Raw genomic sequence first — 19,108 nt, 5'->3', positions numbered from 1 at the left:
TAAGGTCTTTTAGGCCTCACAAATTATTTCAAACCATCCAGAAGCTGCCCTAAAATATTTTTAGTGTAATTTTTAAATCCACTCTCATAATAGCCAAGTAAAAAGCAGTTATACCTAAAAAAGAATCTAAGGAAAATACTTTACTTATGCGGCTCCTTTGAAAACACACTTTCCTAACTCTCCAACAGAGAGTAAAACTTGAATGGGGAGGAATCCTTCATAAGTATAAACACCAACTTTATCTCAGTTGTATAGATATCTCATTTAGGAAAATATTCAAAGAATTCTAAATATTTCATCATTACAGGAAGAATATAATTAAAATTATTAACAAACTGAATAAATTTAAATCACCCATTATTAAATTCTATTGTTTTCCACAAAAATCCATAATTATAGACTAAAAGAATAAATTAGATATTCTTTTTCCAAAATTCAGAAGCCCTGGGAATCCACACAGCCCTCTAAATCTCGGGATCTTCATCTATCAAATGCCCTTTTACATCTCATCCAATTTACAAACTGATACAAAATTGTTAATCTTAAGCAATCCTTCAGAAGAGGGGTCTACAAACTATGTGGTCCACAAGTCAGTCGGACACACTACCTGTTTTAGTGAATAAGGTTCTACTTGAACACTAACATATTCACTTTTACTTATGTATTGCCTATGACTGCTTTCACACAACAGAAGAGTAATTTGTTACAGTGACCATATAGCACACAAATACTACCTGACTTTTACAGAAAATGTCTGCTCATCTCTGCGTTAGAAAATGAGGTAAGTATTTCATAACAACTTTCTAGACAGATAAAGCTCCCTACCATTTTTTTAAGGTTTTATTTTATTTTATTTTTTTTAAAGATTTTATTTATTTATTTGACAGAGAGAGATCACAAGTAGGCAGAGAGGCAGGCAGAGAGAGTGAGAGGGAAGTAGGCTCCCTTCAGAGCAGAGAGCCTGACGTGGGACTCGATCCCAGGACCCTGAGATCATGACCCGAGCCGAAGGCAGCGGCCTAAACCACTGAGCCACCCAGGCGCCCCCAAGGTTTTATTTTTTATATGTCTACACCCAACGTGGTGCTTGAACTTATAACCCTGAGATCAAGAGTCACATGCTGTACTGACTGAGTCAGCCAGGAGACCCTAAATCTCCCTTTTTAAGTAGAAAAAGCATTACTTTAAAAATAAAGTAAATGCATTCTGTATTTTTTCATATACCAAACAAAGCATACAATAAATCCAACAAGCACATTCTGTATTTCTTCACTTTGTAGTTCTGCCTCTCAGACTTGGCAAACGATGGAGCAGATTGGCAGATATGAGTTTGAACCTGGCAATTCTTTGCCATCTTGGGCCAAACTCAAAATAAGGATTAAACCGCCTGCCCTGCCATCACTTACAATTTTGAAGACTGAAAGAGAGATATAATATATGAAAGTATTTATAAACTGAAAATCATCATACAAATACACCCATCACTTTTTAGAAGATTGCTACATTAATAAAGTCAGATATTGTATAATGGTCTACACAAGACATGATGGAAGACCTGAAACTACTTAATCTAAATAATATTTTCTGTAGGTTGAATATTTTTTTCCATATGATTCTTGGTTCTCCATCTAGATACCATGGATCGAATATAAACAAAAAACAAGTTGGAATCTATACATCATATTATACATTGATCCAAATTTTTTTGTCTTGTAAGAGGTTTATTTTCAATATTATTTTGCTTGCCTTTGGTCTAATGGAAATTTGTGAAAGGGATTTTTGAAACATTTAAGTATAAGGCATAGCTAACTAGATGGGAGAGGCATATATAAGTAGAGCAAATGTATGAAATGAGTGGGTATGGGACAAAGATAAAGAATAATGAATGTATCAGAAAAGTAAAGGAGAAGCTCTTTTAAAGCAACAAAAACTCAATGAGAATTTAACTCATTTCTTAAGACCAGAAGCCATTCAGGTCAAAATAACATCTCAGCATAACAATATCCCGTCAGAATATACCTTCAATTATGGCTCTGCACTAACATCTAACCACTCTTGATGGCAGAAAATTAGATCTTGCTCTTTTTTGTTTTTTACAGATTTATTTACTTATGTTATTTCATTTTATAGATTTTATTTATTTATTTGAGAAAGAGAGAGAGAGAGAGCACAGAGGGAGAATGAGACAGAGAAGTAGATTCCCCACTAATGGAAGAGCCCAATGCCGGGCTGGATCCCAGGACCCTGAGATTGTAACCTGCCTGAAGGCAGACACTTAACTGACTGAGCCACCCGGGTGCCCCTTATTTATTTGAGAGATACTGAGAGAGAGAGAGAGAGAGCCTGCGGTGGGGAGAGGGAGCCAGAGAGAGAATCCCAAGCCGACTCCTCACAGAGCATGGAGCATGACCTGGGGCTTGATCTGACGAGCCTGAGATTATGCCCTGAATGGAAACCAAGAGTCAGAGACTTAACTGACTGTGCCACCCAAGTGCCCTGAAATTAAATCTATGTTAACACAAACTTACCAAGAGAGACATTGAATCGTTTTAGTTCACAGAAAGTGTCAAAAATCCATCTACTCCAAAAAAGATTTTTGCTTTATCTTCAAGAAGAAATATCCTATTACAAAAAAAAAAAAAAAAAAAGTAAAATAATTATATTTAGATAAAAGTTCCTGGAAGAACTAGTTGCTATCAACCCTTATGATATTTGGGCAGTTATTCTTTGATGCAAGGACTAGAGGCATTTCTGAAAAGTGTCTAAACAGAGCATTTCTGTTTACCGAACACTATTTGGGAGCTGACATCACAACAGAAAGACAGAGTTAAGTTGAAGGGAGAGTCTGAGTTATTTCCAAAGACCAATAGATCTGCATCTCTCTTTACCTTTTCTGTACGTTTTTTAAGAAACTTAAGCAAATGTGAAAGCAATATAGAAAATCAGTGTTGGACCTACCTATAAACATACTCCAATAATTTCCCATTATTCCAGTTATAAGTAAATGTTCTAAAGCTTCCTAATTGGATTAATTGCCTATTAAATCATTTGGGGTCCATGACTAGAAAATTTGGGAAAGAATCTGGATTACTAACACAACAGGAATAACATTTTCTTGTTACCATATTTTTTTATTATTTTTTAAAGATCTTATTTATTTATTTATTTGAGACAGAGTGATCATACAAGAGTAGGGGGGAAAGGCAGAGGGAGAAGGAGAAGCAGACACTCCACCCCAACCCTAGCAGGGAGCCAGACTGGGGCTCAATGCCAGGACCCCAAGATCATGACCTGAGCTGAAGGCAGGTGCTTAATGACTGAGCCACCCAGGTACCCCTCATTGTCATGTGTTTTTTAAAAAGAGAAATTTCTTTTGAGTTTTCTCATAAAAATAATATTTTAGGATGAATATTTTTTACCTCATGATTCTTAGTTCTCAATTCTATTCTCCCTAGAATTTGACAAGTATGAGATATAAAAATTATTATACAAATAATTCCTGTACACTTTCACTAGTAAAGTATTCATCTCAATAGTGTAGAAAGATGCTGCAACAGATTCCTAAGTTTAAAATAGTAACTTCTTCAGATTTAAGGAACTACAAAGGCACCACCAAAACGTTCCAGATTTTTCCTAAAAGAAAGGGTAGCAATGCTCTAAACTTTCTAGTGCTGGGTGTTTTGTTATACCTAACCAATATCATCTCTTTCTTATTAACTGTGGTTTATTATTTCATTTTAATGAAACCCCCAAGTTTAATCAAGGTAAACATCTAAGCAAAACGAAAAAGAAAAAGAAGACTTTGTAAGCAACAGATATTATAGAGCAGTATCCAATTTTGCTAAGGAAAGATATGAATTTATTCAGGATATTCACTATAAACCCAAAGTAGAGAACAGGAGGAAGGAAAGGTTATGATTATTTTGTCACCTGCCATTCATTATCACCAATTTAAGGCAGTGCAGTAGTTTGCTGTCTAACAAAAGGGGGAAAGCGATACCCGCCCTGCCCACCTTCCAGGGTGGTTGAGATCAAATGAGATACTTCATCTGAAAGAGCTCATAACCACCAAACACTGTACCAATGTAAGAGCTTGAGTGGATGCTCTGAAAGGTACATTCAACTGAAAAAGGTTAAGGTTCATTTGGAAAGCAAGTTGGCAATGTTTCAATAACCATGAAAATACTCATACCTTTTAATGCAGTAAAATTCTCACCCCTCCTAACCAACTCTAAGAAATGTCCAAATAAATGAAGAAACCATACACATGTAGAAAGTCATTACACTGTTAATCTGAAGCAGCCGAGTATTCATTCCACCACGTGTTTAATAATGAATGGCTACCATGGTCTGCACTGGGGACACTCACTGGTGATCAGGGTAGACAAGGCCCTAACTACTTGCAGTTTACATTCCCACAAACAGAAGGATTAGGGAGGTCATGATTAACACAATTTTCTGGTTTCTTTCTTTTTCCACTTCTTATCAGTAAGTTCTTAAGTAACAATAAAAAACTTTAAATTCCATTACATTATCTGTATTTCTGAAAACTCAGAAGGAACTGACACCATTTATAAGACTTGTTAGTACTAAAGGAGTTGTCCCACTGGGGTGATTTAATCCCACAGGTTTCTGCTTTAGATATGCCAGACGATTAAGAGATAATTTTACAAGACATTTTGAGGTCAAGGGAGCAGCTGTACCTTGAGTGGAAGGGACAGATTCACTGTCATAATTTTCGCCTGCTTGCTCTTTCACTAATACAAAGACACAACTTTTTAAAGAAATCATACATGAGACCTATATTTTTAAATATATTACATCAGTGTGGTCCCTTGCATTTGTGTCTAACTAGCTAATTAGGGTAAAGCTTTGTAAATAATTTAAGTTTGCTCCATTATAGAATGGTTCGTCCAAAGGCCTCAATATTAAAGGTTAACAACGTCTGTGAAAATCATAGAGCTCATTTACTTACAGTAAAGAATGGTTCGTCTAAAGGCTTTAATATCAAAGGTTAACAATGTCTGTGAAAATCATAGGGCGGCATTTATTTACAAAACTCGGATTTTGAATTAATTCAGGCATCCAACAGAGGCCATTGTTACAGGGAATGCAAAAAAACAAAAACCCAAAAACCGATTTAACTCTGCTGAGCCTTAAAATTACTGTAATTTTCAAAGGAATCTTGAGAAGCCATAAAGTCTTAAAAATTATAGCGACGCACAGCTCCGTAAGATTTTCCAAACTTAGTATCGTGACTCATGCTTTCAAAACACATTTCCTGAGTGCCTACTGTGCGCCAGGCGGACTCTGTGCTGGGCAGACGCTGTGTCACAAAATCCGGACCAAGTTTTGAGGAAAAGGGTATTGGACAGACACAACAATCCCACGAGGAAAAACCACAACGCTGCATTTAAATACTGAGAACAAAACGAAGCTGGACCATTTAATTTTGGAAGAGGTTCCTTCCGAGTCCTGCTTTGGGAGATCGCGACAGCGAACTCGCAGAAGGTGGGACACGGAACCGCGGCCAGGGGGTGTCTTCTGTTTGGAAACTCCTCCGGGATCGGGAGCGCTGCCAAAGGTGAGAGGTGGGGGCAGAGAGGACCTCGCGGAACCCGCGCCCCGCGCACCTGGCAAGCACCGCCTACCCCGAACGCAGGTGCCTCCGCCACCGGGCGGCCCGGGCTCGGGGGCCGCTCGCCTCGTCGCGCCACGCGGGACTCCAGCCGCCGCTCCGCCGGCTACCCGGGCTTGAGTTCGAGGCTGAGCGGCGAGTTCTAGCCTCGGGGTTCCCGACGCGGACGCCGGCGCGGACCAAGCCGCGCTCCCTCACGTCCCCGACCCGGCCCTCCACCTCCCCCCAGACCCCAAACGGCCTGCCTTCATTACCCTGGCGGCGCCCACGACCAGCAACTCTCCTCAGGCGGCCAACGGTGCGGGGCCTATGGGCCCCGGGAGCCCAGCCCGCCGAGGGGCACCGCGAGCGCACAAGACCCGCTCCCAGCGCGGGCCGCGGGGCGCAGCAAGGCGGCGCGACCCGGACTGGGACTGCGGGCCTGGAACTCTGCCCCAGCCCCAGGCAGTCCGCCGGGACTGGACTAGCCCCAGGCTTGCGGCCCCGCCTCCCGCCCCGGGGCCAGGCGGCTAGAGGGCGGGGCCTTCTAGCCTGAGGGCGGGACAAACTCGCAACAACTCGGAAGGGTGAGGGGGGCGGACGGACGCGAAACCACAATTCCCGGCAGGTCGCGCGCTGGCGCCGTGGAGACTGCTGGGAGAGTGGGTCTCCGTTCTTCTCCAGTGTGCGGGGCTGCTCGGGAGCCGGCCTTGCTGCAAAACCGAAGTCGCCGAATGATGATGTTGTGAAGTCGCCTGGCGGTCCCTGCCACGCCCGGGCGCTTACTGCAAGCCGCGGCCGCTTCGGCTGCAGCTCTCAGGCTGCCGCCGCTTTAGATCCTATTCCCTGAAGAAGAGCGGGCGGAGGACGGAGGACGTCGGGCCATTCCCGTGAGTAACATTCCTGCGCGTGACTCGAACTTGCCCTTGTCAACTTCTCCTGAAAGCCGAGGAGCCTCCCCCGCCCCGAGCTCCTCCCGGTCCTCGGAGGTCACGCGCGGCGCGGACATCAGAGCTGGAGGCTGGGTATGGCAGGCCCGGGTCTTCGCCGGCTCGCCGCCCCGCGGTGAGAAGCGGTTTGTATCCCAAGTGTGGGTGCGAAGTGATGGGCGCTGGGCTGTGGTCTCCGGGTTCATCTCAGCTGCACCTCTGAGGATTGGCAGCATCTCATTCTTTGCCGGAGAGCATCCACCTGGAACCCCATCCCTGCGCGATGAGCGTCTTTAGCGTCTGGACACTAAACCTTAAACCTCGGTCACCATCTGTGATGTGAGCGAAAGGAGAGGATATTGCAAAGAGCTCGTTCTATGCTGAGTTGGGCTTTTCTTGCGACTGATTTTGAGCCAGATACAGAAACGATTAACTTCAGTTTCAAGCGTAAATAATAGATGTTGGCAGATGTCCTTGTTAGTACCAGCGTAAAGATAATCTCCTAAACACTTACAAGTGTTCTGGGTCATAATAATGATGGTGAATTCAGTTCATTGCCCACGAATCTTATATTTAAAACCTGATATTTCTGAGCCAGAAAAAAAAAAGAAAGAAAAGAAAAGAGGAAACCCCCAAAGCAGTAACTTTTCACTGGAAAGTCATCAAGCTAGACTAGACCGTGGAAATAAAATGACATGTACTTTTCCAGTTTTTTTAAAAGAAAACTATATTTCAGGACATTTGTCCTGACCTTCAAATCTTTGCTGTAGCATTGGAAGTCTGAGTTACAGTGATCTCCAAATAGCATGTTAATCGTGTCTACATGACACTTCAGAACAAACTGTGAAGGACATTTGGTGGTGGGAAGGGGCAGGGATGGAGACACTTTATCATCTCAGCAGTTTTTCCAGCTTTCTATTTTTAAAATTAATGTTCAACAAGTCTCAGACATTCAGCAAGCACATGTATGAAAGATAGTGTCTTGTTATTTTACAGATTTATATTCATATGTTGAAGGAGTCATAAGAAAGAACAAACATTTGAGTACATTTGACCCTTGAACAACAGGGGGGTCGGGGCACATACAGTTGAAAATGCAAGCTAGAAAAAAGAAAATGTTAAGAAAATTATAAAGAAAAGAAAATAACATTTACTGTACTGTATCGAAAAAAATCTGTGTATAAGTGGACCCTTACTTACAGTTCAAACCCATGTTCAAGACAGCTGTACTGTTAATCAGCCAGGTACACTGGTCATGAGCTCTATATATGTTCACTCAATTAAGCACCATAATAACCCTGTTGTGCTAATCTGATGCTCAAAGGTTTTGCTGAAGTTATAAGACCTAGATCTGTCTTGTGTCAAAGTGATAAGTCAGGTAAGTTGTACCTATGTCAGAAATGACTCACCTTAAAGTTTGGATGATTGAAAACTATTTTCCAGCATTATTTCCTAATACTGGTTCCTTATACACCTTGACTCTCTGGAAGTTCTGAACCCCTGCTTTAGTACTTTTTTTTTTTTTTATATAAGATTTTATTTATTTATTTATTTGACAGCGAGAGAGAGAGATCACAAGTAGGCGGAGAGGCAGGCAGAGAGAAAGAGAGAGGGAAGCAGGCTCCCTGCCAAGCAGAGAGCAGAGAGCATGATGTGGGACTCGATCCCAGGACCCTGAGATCATGACCTGAGCCGAAGGCAGCGGCTTAACCCACTGAGCCACCCAGGCGCCCTGCTTTAGTACTTTTGAACAAAGTGTTCTCTGTCCTTGCCATTCCTGTACCCAACAGAGCTGCTCATTATGACCCCAAAAGGCCATTCCAAATCTACCTCAGTTTACTTAAGGTCCTTTCCAATTCTGCAATTGAAAATAATGAGCCAAAGATATGATTCTCCACTGGGAACTGGAAATCATGGTTAACATCAGTAGTAACAAAGAGTAGAAAAACTAGTTCCTTAAAAATTTTACATCAGTACTCAAAATAAGTTAAACACCAATATAAGGAACGAGACAGATAGTAGTATATAATTTCATGATTATTTTGAGCTCTTTATATTATTTGTAACAGTTTTTGAACCTCCTAGTTACCATCTTACTTAGTTGTTAAGAAATCTGAGGCATTAAGGTAATGCATTTAAAATGACTTAGTAAATGAAGGGACTAAATTATTCATGGCTTCCAGTCATATTTGCTCAGACCTGCAGTGTTCATGTAGTAATAGGAAACATTTACGTAGTACTTACTACATTTAGATACCTGTCTTAACATTTTACCTAGATTACCCTCACGATAGCACTATGAGGTATTTTTGTAGATAGGCAGCTAAAGCAGAGGGTAAATTTACACGTCCAGGGTAATTCATCTACAAAGTGGTAGAACTGGGTGTCAAACCCAGGCACACTCAGAATTTTTAACATTTACTGAGCATCTGCTCAGTAAAACACCCCACTTCTGGGTGTTTTTATTATAATTAGATCATTTATCAGTACAACTACGTTGAATAGAATGTAAGTTCAGCGTTTAGTCACTGCCCAAAGCTACAAGTGAATGGTTGAACCAAGGTTTGAACCTACTCTTGCCTTTCTTCAAAGCCCTTCTTCTTTCTTCTACTTTCCCTTAAAAACCAGATCTTTATTAAATATCTTTGATGGGCCAGACACTGTGCTAAGTGCTAGGGATTTGGCCCCTGCTCTTAAGAAATAGAGTCTGAAGAGGGAGAGACACAGTTATTAATAGTGTATTAATAGGACAGCAGTATCCAGAATGCAGCCTACAGAGGTAGAAATGCAGAGGTAGAAACAGAGAAAGGGCAGTGAACTCTGTCTATAGGGTGAGAAGCTTAGTCCCATCTAAGAAAAACAAATGGGAATTAGCCTGGGCAAAGAAAAGGTGAAGGGGCTGTTTGGAATAGAATTGTACCCACCAAATTTGTATGTTAAAGTCCTAACCCCTATAACTTCGGAGTATGACTGTATTTGGAGACAGGGCCTTTGAGGAGGTGATTGACTTAAATGGGGCATTTAGGGTAGGTCATAATTCATTCTGACTGGTGTCTTTATAAAAACAACTGTAGAAACAAAAAGAGACACCAAGGATGTGTGCACGGAGGAAAAAATTACGTGAGAGCACATTGAGAAGGTGGGCATCTGCAAGCCTCAGGAGAAACCAAGGCTGCCAACACTTTGATATTCAACTTCTAGCCTCCACAACTGTGAGGAAATACATTTCTTTCATTTAAGCTACTCGGTCTGTGGTATTTTGTTATGACAGTCCTTGCAGACTGATTCAGGGATGTTCTAGCAAAAACGAATGACGTACAAAAAGCCTTTGAGGTGTGCTAGGTGATTAGGTTTCACTGTAAGAAGTGTTGAGAGAGAAAGCTGGAGATTCGACTGGGCCCTATTAGGACAGTTTTGTATGCAATACTAAGAAGCTGAACTTTATCTTAAGGGGATGGAATGGAGAGGGTTTCTAGCAGAGGAAAAATATTGAATATTCATTTTAGAAAGACTACTCTGACCTTTGTGTAGGACGGATTAAAGGGAGTAAGACTGGAAGCAAGAAGATCAATTAGGTGGAAGCTGAACTAAATATTTTCTCAGAATATTGAAATGTCAAACTAAGACAAAACTATTGTTAACATAAGGGAGATTTTAAAGGGCACAGCTAACCCTTAGGGCCAACATAGAGAGTTTAGGAGGAATTTATGTGTACCTCTTAGTACCTAGAAAGTGGCTTTACTTTTGACATTTTGCTTTCCGTAAGTAAATAAAGATTCAACTGTCATAGAATAGTCAGTATTTTCCCATTAACAGACACTTTTCATGGTGCTTACACTGTTCTAAGCCAAGTCCTTTGACAACCTTCTGAAATAGTTGCTATTTCCATTTTATACATAAAGATATCGAAGCACAGAGAGGTTAAGTTACTCACCCATGGTCGCACAGCTAATGACAGTGTTACATTCAGTCTTAAGCAGTCTGTCTTCAGAGCCTGTGGTCCTAGCCATTATACCACATGTTGCCATGTATTATTTATCAAGATCTTCAACTACCTATGAAAGGAGGAGGGAGTGATAGAAAAAATAAATTGGGTATGTATGCTATAGGGAGTATATAGTTTATCAGAGGAGATAAGGAATAATTACATGGTTAAAAAATGTTTTAGAAAAAAGTGGAGAGTATTGGGAAGTAATCTTACTTCAAGTTGGGGCTTCTGGAAAATCTGGCATTGGGAAAAAGTGGCATTTGAACTGGGTAGCCAGGTGTCCCTCAGGGGTCAGAAACTTGTTTACTGTGGGGTTAAGTTCAGACTTCTTAACCAGAACTTGTCATATTCAAAGTTCCAAATACTTTCCCAGTAATCATTCCCACTTAAATTGGTCTGTACATTGTTGCCAAACTGGCTCAGTCACCTGTTTGCTTTGGGGTTTCTTTTTCTTCCTTTGTCCTTGACCTACTGGCTACTCCCCCTCTCACTCTCCAAATCATTCCATCCTTGAGGAACGCACTTAAATCTTACTCCTGTGTGAAACCAGACCACTTCAGCGAGAAAAGAGCTTTCCCTCCACCTGACTGTATAATTTAATACTCGTGAAATATTTATGATCTGGTGGTGTTATCTTCTTTTCTTAGATATCCAGACCATTAGATCTTAGATGTAATCTAGATCCTGGAACTCATTAGAGCTCTCCCTAATAGATCTCAGATTTCTTAGGTCTTTAACTTCCCTTAAGGCAGATCATATACTGTTGTATGCTGTTGCATACCACTTTTTTTTTAATCTCTTTTCAGTTTATTAGACAGTTTTCAATAAATGCCTCTTAAATTAAACTGAAAGGGGCACCTGGGTGGCAGTCATTAAGGGGCGCCCCTTTCAGTTTAATTCAAGAGGCATTTATTGAAAACTGTCCAGTGAGTAGCTGATTGACCAGTTATTAGCTCAGGTAACTTTATTGAAATTTCTTAGGTAATAGGCTTCTTAATATGTGATGTTCTAGCTATACTACTGACTCACATAACCTTGGGGATATCCTGTTTATGCTCTGTTACGATTTATTTGTGCTAGAAAATGAGCGTACTCGAAGTATATAGGTGTAACTAATCCATGTTTTTAAGATCATTGAGGTCTCGGAAGCTTATCCATATATATCTGTCAGTGTTTGCCAATCTTCAGGTTTTTTCTCTTTAGAAAGCTTTCTGACAATAAAGAAGGAATAGCTCAAATAAAACTGGCTCTAATTTAAGAGTGTTACACTATTTGTGTAACAGTAGTGTTGATATGTGTGTTAATGGTGAAAGAATTCACCCACCAATTCAGTGAGTAGTTCATTTAACAATAAGTATGTGTTGAGTTGCTTAAACTCCTGCCGTTATATTCTCATTCTGATCGCAAGAAAGAAGAAAGGGAGAAGGTAGCACTTCCCCTTTGTTCCTGGAAGTAAGTTGTAATATATGTTGTGAAAGAAACATCTTAGATGCTGAGTTAGAAAATAAAGATGGCAGGGGAGGCTGTTTCAGATCAGGTGGACTGGTAACTTCTCCCTGAGGATAATTTTTCAGCTGAGATTGGAAGGGGGAGAAGTAGTTACCATATAAAGAACAAGAGAGAAGACTATTCCAGGTACAGGGAACAGTTACAAAGATCCAGAGAGTGTGATGAGGAAGTAAACAAGCCTGACACAAGGCTGTGACTCTGTGGCTGAGTCTGAGCAAAGAGAGGGGCAAGATGGATAAAGAGAAGTAGTCAGGGGCGAGACTACACCAGATGTGTGGATTTTATTCTAGGTTTTTCGTTTGTGGATTTTATTCTAGGTTGGTTGGTTTGTTTGTTTTTAAGGAGTTTAGTTTTTAAAACATTTTCTTGTCTTACAGAGAAGAAAGAAACCAAGAAATTGAGCACGGAGGCCTGTTAAGAGGTTAGTTCGTAGACTAAGAGACAATGATTGGTAGAATTGGATGATAGAAGAGGGTCTGAAGAGAAGTGGGTAAATTTGAGGTATTAGACTATATAATGTTTACCAATAAGGATCAAGGGAAGGGAACTGGGTGATCCAATGAAGGGATTTGAGAAAGTGCCTTCATTTTAAGATGTAGGTTTCGGGAGAGCCATAGGAAAGTAGGAAGTAGGAAGTAGTCAACAGTATTGAACCAGAGATACTTAAGAGAACAACTAAGGAAGTACCATGGGTTGGTTAGCAGAGCCTTTTGTTGACTGAAGGGAAGGCGGTTTTAGGAGAAACCAGGTTGTAGGGTTGCGATGTGAATAAAAGAGGAGGAAAAAGGAGAGTAAATACTCTGAAGACACCTGACTGAGGACAGAGGGCAGTAGCTAGCGGGGAACCTGGAATTTCGAGGAAGGGAATTTTTAAACTTTAATTTTACCTGTTTTTAATAAACTAGAAGATTTTGAACATTGTAATAGGCCAAGGAAGAGGGTATGGCTAGTGGATAGGGATAACTGGTAGAGCAAAGTTTAGAGAAGTAAGTAAGTCAGGAATAGAGACTTTTTTTTTTAAAAGATTTTATTTATTTACTGACACAGAGAGAGATCACAAGTAGGCAGAGAGGCAGGCAGAGAGAGGGGGAAGATCCCAATGCGGGCCTTGATCCCAGGACCCTGAGATCATGACCTCATGATCATGAGGCGTAACCCACTGAGCCACCCAGGCGCTCTGGGAACAGACACTTTTGAGTAACATATTTCATTATTTTTTCACTGGATGGACATAGATATGTAGACAAATTGAAAGGCATATGATGAAAAATAAGCTTCTCTCCCCCTTATGTCTTCCAGCCACCTAGTTCTCTTTTCTAAGAGGATTGCTAAATTACACTCCCATTGAGTGTGCATGTACGTGATTAAGGTTAATCTTGTACTTAATTTTAATTCTCAGAGTTTGGAGAGAAAGCTAGCTCTAGACTATGTGGATTTATTGGTGGGAGGAATAAAAGTAAGAGAGGTAGAGAACAGATGGGGGTTCAGAGATGAGTATAAAAGACATGGTATGGAATTGTCTCAGAAAAGGACATTTAAGAGGCTAATGGAGGGCATGGCTATGGTGTGAGGCCCACAGGGGATGACCCATTTCCCATGGTTTTGTGACCTTTTCAGGAGAACTTAACTACTTCTCTATATTTAAAATGCATGGCAACTTAGAAAATGAACTTTTCAAAAATTCATCACTTAAGGAAAGTAAATACATGTTAGAGGGCCAAGTGCCAAAGCTCTGCTTTCTATTCTTACTACTTTCAGTCACCGGCATGTCGTGTGTGGTACTTCGAGGTTATTCAGGCCAGTGGTATAAATCAAAACAAAGGGAAACTTGTTAGTTAAGAAAGAGCCTTCTCTGTCTGAAGGAAGCAAGGAAGAGGAGGAGACTAGATACCAACTAAGATGTCTCTGAGATGGTACTGTTGTTCCTGAAGCACATAACTTAACAACTTAACAAATTTTTTTCAACCATTTTTATCTCTTTAGCTAGTACGAAGCTAAACCACTGTCTTTTCCTTTGTTTTAATTTTAGTTGGAAGTTCAGAAGACTACAGAGGAGACTTAGTTGTGCGTTTTTTAAGAAGATACTTGATCATTTTCATTTGATGTGGGGCTCATTTTATTTTTTATGAGTTTATTTTGTCACTATATTTTTTTTCCAAGTTTTTATTTAAATTCAAGTTAACATATAGTGTAGTATTGATTTCAGGAGTAGAATTTAGTGATTCATCACTTATATAGAACACCCAGTGCTCATCCCAAGTGCCCTCCTTAATACCCGACCGCCATTTAGCCCATCCCCCCGCCTCCCATCCAACAACCCTCAGTTTGTTCTCTATGGTTGAGAGTCTCTTATAGTTTGCCCCTCTCTCTCTTTTTATCTTATTTTATTTTTCCTTCCCTTTCCCTATGTTCATCTATTATGTTTCTTAGATTAATGTGGGCCTTATTTTATTTTATTTTTTTTTTTTCCAACCCATCCTGGGCTTTTTATGTGGGCCTTGTTTTAAATGCACCCATAAACAGCTGCAAATGCTGCTAGTAGAAAATGTGATAAAACTAAGCGAAAGCCAGAGATTCCAATTTAGCCTTCCTATGACACTGACAACTAGTTCCTTTTAGTTTCTACAGGAAAAGTGGGTACTGTGTTATTGCTTTAGAAATAATAAAGCACCCTTTTAATAGCAAACTGATAGTGTATTTCATAAAGAAAATAATTGTTTTCTTTCAAATGTTCAATCTTTGCTTTAATTTTTCAAGGCAATTCATTTAATTGATGTTGGACTGAAATGTATTAGTAACCAGTTTTGTTCGTTAAATTACTTCTGTAATTCAGTGTATTGGCATTTTTCACGCTTAAGCTTATAGTTAGGCATGTATTGCAAGCCTACTGTTTATCTGTTGCTTTTAGCTTCGGGGCATACAAAAATAAAATACCTCATTCAGGGAGCTTACAGTGTTGTAGCAAGAAAGTGAGCACATAGTCTTCTGATAACACCCGAGATGAGGAGTCAGTATGTACTGATGAAGGAATGAAATCATAATGAAAAATTTTAAGACTTCACTAAACCATTTTTTCCATGTTTGTAATCCACTATGTATTTCTCTGTAGCAATTAACATTACAATTCTCACAAGAGAGAAAAACCTATACTTTTCTTTGGAGACAGTAAAGAAGGGACAGAGTGTATTCTCATAGCCAGCCTACGGAAAAGAAAAAAGAACACCAGGTGAGAAAAGCACTTGACAAGATTGCTAAAGGAAGAGAAGCAAGCCAACTAAATCCCGTGTGCTGGAGGCATGAAAGAAAGAGGTACTAGAGGAACCAGCCAAGGGCAGAAAAACAAGTCCTAGGGTTCAGTCTCATGCAGACACCTTCTGGGTTCTCTGATAACCTGGTTATCTGGTTTCTCAGCCAACAGCAGGGGAGGAAGCAGAGAGGCACAGTGCATCAGCCGAGTGTCATCATTGATAGCCTCCTGGTAAGGGGGAGAACAAAATGAGAAGTAACTTAAAATCTCCTCAAAATTAACATTTCACACCGTTTATTGTAGGGAAAAAGTGCTATTTAAGAACTTATAATCCTGGAGGTTATAGCTGTAGTCACTATGTTATAATGCAGTGATTGCTAGTCATAGTAATGACCCTGAGTCATCAGATTCTTTTCAGTCTGTTCTATCTAGGGACTTTTTTCCCCCTCCCATAGCAGTTGGACTTTTCTCCTTCAATGTCTTAACTTGAGGGGGAAAATATCCTACTACCAATGTTTTTAAAATAAGAAAACTTGGTGGGGGGGGGGGGTTGCTATTAAATTTTGTGTGGGTTTTGCCAATGTGCCAAACCCATCTCTAGGGAATGTTTGCAGCTTCATTGTAGCTGGTGGGCTTCTTTGCCATAGCTCTGCCCATAACTAACATCTTTTATTGAAATGCATAAGAAGCCTATATAGCTTTTTATAAATTGGGCTAAGAAAGCCATCAATTTTCAAATGCTCTGACAGTCTTAGGTTTCTAATGTAGTTTCATTTTTCTCCCTACTACAGATTGCAAGGATGTAACTTGATGAGAGGTTGATTCATTCGATAAATATTGAAGGGCTGGTATTTGTAAGATACTAAGGTACAGGTGGACTAAATTTATTGGAATAAGTATATATTTTGGTCTATATTCCACTAATTTTAGCAGCTCAGAACACATAACAGAATTATTCCCAATTTATGGTAATACATCTGCATTATTTTCTTGATACTGTAGAACAGCCCTTTTAAAGCCTGGGTGGCTCAGGTTGTGATCCCAGGGTCCTGGGATCAAATTCCACATCTGGCTTCCTGCTCATCAGGGAGTCTGCTTCTCTCTCTCCCTTTGCCTCCCCCCAACTCCGCTCGTGGGCATGTATACACGTGTGCTCTCTCTCTCTTTTTCAAATAAATAAATAAAATCTTTTTTTAAAAAGACAAAATCAAACTCAGATATGGAGTTCTTACGGCATGTGATATACATAAAATCAGAAATTATTTTGCTTCATTGTTAATGTAACCAACTTTGGGATCAGATGACTTTTTTCTAAAAGCAAATTATAAACCACTTAAGAAAAAATTGGAGATTAAAAAAAAATTTGGAGACCTGTCGTTTTCTTTATTCATTAATCAGTATGTGTTTTTACAAAGCGATGTGGAGAGAGAGAATTTCTCAAACTACCCACACTGACTGTCCTTCATATTCCTAGTCTCTTACTAGTAGAGCTCAGAGGTTGGAGGTCCCTGGTTTGGAAAAACATAAGTCATGGGTTTGATTCTGGGGCCTTCCTACCTTGGCAAGTTAACGACGCACTAAGCTTCAGTTTTCTTATCTATAAAATGATGACGATAATAATACATCATAGGGTTGTTATGAGGATTAAAAAGGATCATATGCACAAAGCATTTATTCCAATGCCTAGCACATAGTAAGTGCTCTGTCATCATTAGCTATTATTATTAAAAAAGACTGAATTTGGAACAGAATGGAGAAGATATTTCTTTATCATATATTTTTCATTTGAAACACAGAAGGCTCTTGTGTCTTTATTATCAATTGTTCAACATTATAAACAGATCTTAGAAAACTTTTATAATGCTAGTTTTGCTTGGTATATTCTACAGTAAAGTCATGAATTTAACAAAGAAGTTTGGGTTGTTTCCGTTGTCAAAAGAAGATATTGTCTGCTCAGGGCAAGTGTCACAGGACAGTGAGGTCTCCTATTCCATTGTTCACATCTAGAAGCTGAAGTTTTCTCCCTGTACTCTGAGTTGATAGGTCTGGTGGAAAATATACACTAAACAGACTCACTAAAGAGGAATCAATATCCAGGATGCCTGCCCTTAGTATATCATAGAACAATCAAGTGAGCGGCATGTTTTGGTTTCCATAGTTACTATATTTTTTCCCCTGTAGAAAAATCTTTGGGAGAAACCAAGTTAACAAAAGGGGTGTGTGTGTGTGTGTGTGTGTGTGGTAAGTGCGCATACACATTTAGACACGGCGGGCATCTGAAGCACAAGGAACTGTATCCTAAGCGAATGGGGAGGGGAGGGCTGAGTAGCAGTAGGCATTCGAGGAGACTCGCTATAGCTCCGAGTAGAAAAGGTCTGAGACTGGCAGACCATGTAGCCAAAGAGAAGGGCTTGAACTAAGGCCGTAGCAACAGGCTTGGAGAGTACCTTGACAGGAATACGTAGAAAGCAAGTACTGAGAAGAAAGTTGTCTCTTGGAATTTTGGCTCTGTTGATCAGGTGACTGATAATAAACAATTAGTAAAGGAGGAAAAAACATTTCATGGATATCATTTCAGTTTGGAAAGTGATGAATTTATGGGATTGATTACAGGCTGATTTTTGAGTGTCCAGTTTAAAGTCATATGCCAGTTTCGGCTCAAGGTAGAGACTGGGGAAGTAATTATAATATAATTGGAAATGAAGGCCTTTGAAGTAGATGAGATTCCTTAAGAGAGAAAGGAGAAGGCCTATGATAAAATGCTGAGGAACTGGGACTACCAGCCATTAATAAGGCAGGTGGAGAAAGAGGGTTCCTAAATGTTCTCAGCTGCCTATTACTGTGCCCATCAAGCTCAGACTCTTGTTTCCTGAGTGGCAGATAATAGCCAGAGCTCAAAAAATGGATCTGTTCTTGCTTTGTTCCTGAATTTCACTGGAAAGCCAGAATCTCCATTACATGTCAGTTCTCCCCTTTATCTTGAAGTCCTGTAGTTAATTGTGACAGATTTGAAAAACAATGACTAATATTCAAACCTCAGTGTAACTTGAACGTCTTTTTGCTTTGTAGAGCTACAATACTGAAATGGTTATATGTCTAGAAATGCAGAATTCTAGAAATCATTCTAGAGGACACCTAGATGGCTCAATATGTTAAGTATCTGCTTTCAGCTCAGGTCATAATCTCAGGGTCCTGGGGGCGAGTCCCGTATCAGATTCTCTGCTCAGTTTCTCTCTCTCACTCTCCCTGTGTGCACTCTCTCTGTTTCTACAAGAAATAAATACAATCCTTTTTTAAAAAAAAGAAGTCATTCTAGAAATATATATGTTTATAAATATGCTAATAATATTCTGTCTCGGGGCACCTGGGTGGCTCAGTGGGTTAAAGCCTCTGTCTTCAGCTCAGGTCATGATCCCAGGGTCCTGGGATAGAGCCCCACATTGAGCTCTCTGCTCCACGGAGAGCCTGCTTCCTCCTCTCTCTCTGTCTGCCTCTCTGCCTACTTGTGATCTCTGTCTGTCAAATAAATAAATAAAATCTTTAAAAATAATAATAATAACAATATTCTGTCCTGACCACTCACCCCATTTTAAGTTACACCCTGTTCCTGGTCATATAAGATTGCATGTCCTGGTGCCACTGATTACTTTGCTGATCTGAAGAGCTGTAGTGCTTTACAGTTTTCTTTTGGCATCTTTTAGAAACTTCTACTTCGAAAGGCTTTTAAGTATTACAAATTTAAAATAACTGAAGGATTTAGGATCATCTTAAACCACCAAAAGCAAGTTTCCATTTGATTGTTAGAAGGGTCAAGAAGA

The 19,108-nt window shown here is 40.0% G+C and overlaps 2 protein-coding genes across 5 annotated transcripts in view; one reads left to right on the top strand and one right to left on the bottom strand.

The window, feature by feature from the left end:
- STRADB (STE20 related adaptor beta) overlaps positions 1-6,074 on the bottom strand; it is a 32,752-nt gene extending 26,678 nt beyond the window's left edge. The window contains exons 1-2 of one of the 2 annotated variants that reach the window (XM_046018260.1): positions 5,893-6,074; positions 2,529-2,622 (exon numbers count right to left, since the gene is read on the bottom strand). In XM_046018260.1, coding sequence (XP_045874216.1) covers positions 2,529-2,540 — 12 coding nt within the window. In that variant the 5' untranslated portion in view covers positions 2,541-2,622; positions 5,893-6,074. The remainder of the gene's footprint in view (positions 1-2,528; positions 2,623-5,892) is intronic. The other variant, XM_046018259.1, reaches the window with a different exon arrangement.
- Positions 5,566-19,108, top strand: part of TRAK2 (trafficking kinesin protein 2) — a 66,678-nt gene continuing 53,135 nt past the window's right edge. Inside the window, exon 1 of one of the 3 annotated variants that reach the window (XM_046018258.1) lies at positions 5,566-5,584. The gene's annotated coding sequence lies outside the window, so the exon portion shown is untranslated. Of the gene's footprint in view, positions 5,585-6,284; positions 6,508-6,530; positions 6,683-19,108 lie in introns of those variants that run through there. The other 2 variants (XM_046018256.1, XM_046018257.1) reach the window with 2 other exon arrangements.

The sequence above is a fragment of the Meles meles genome, chromosome 9 (genome assembly GCF_922984935.1).
Source record: "Meles meles chromosome 9, mMelMel3.1 paternal haplotype, whole genome shotgun sequence".
NCBI lineage: Eukaryota > Metazoa > Chordata > Mammalia > Carnivora > Mustelidae > Meles > Meles meles.
Note: the sequence above shows the minus strand (reverse complement) of the source record. Positions and strands in the feature narration are given on the sequence as shown.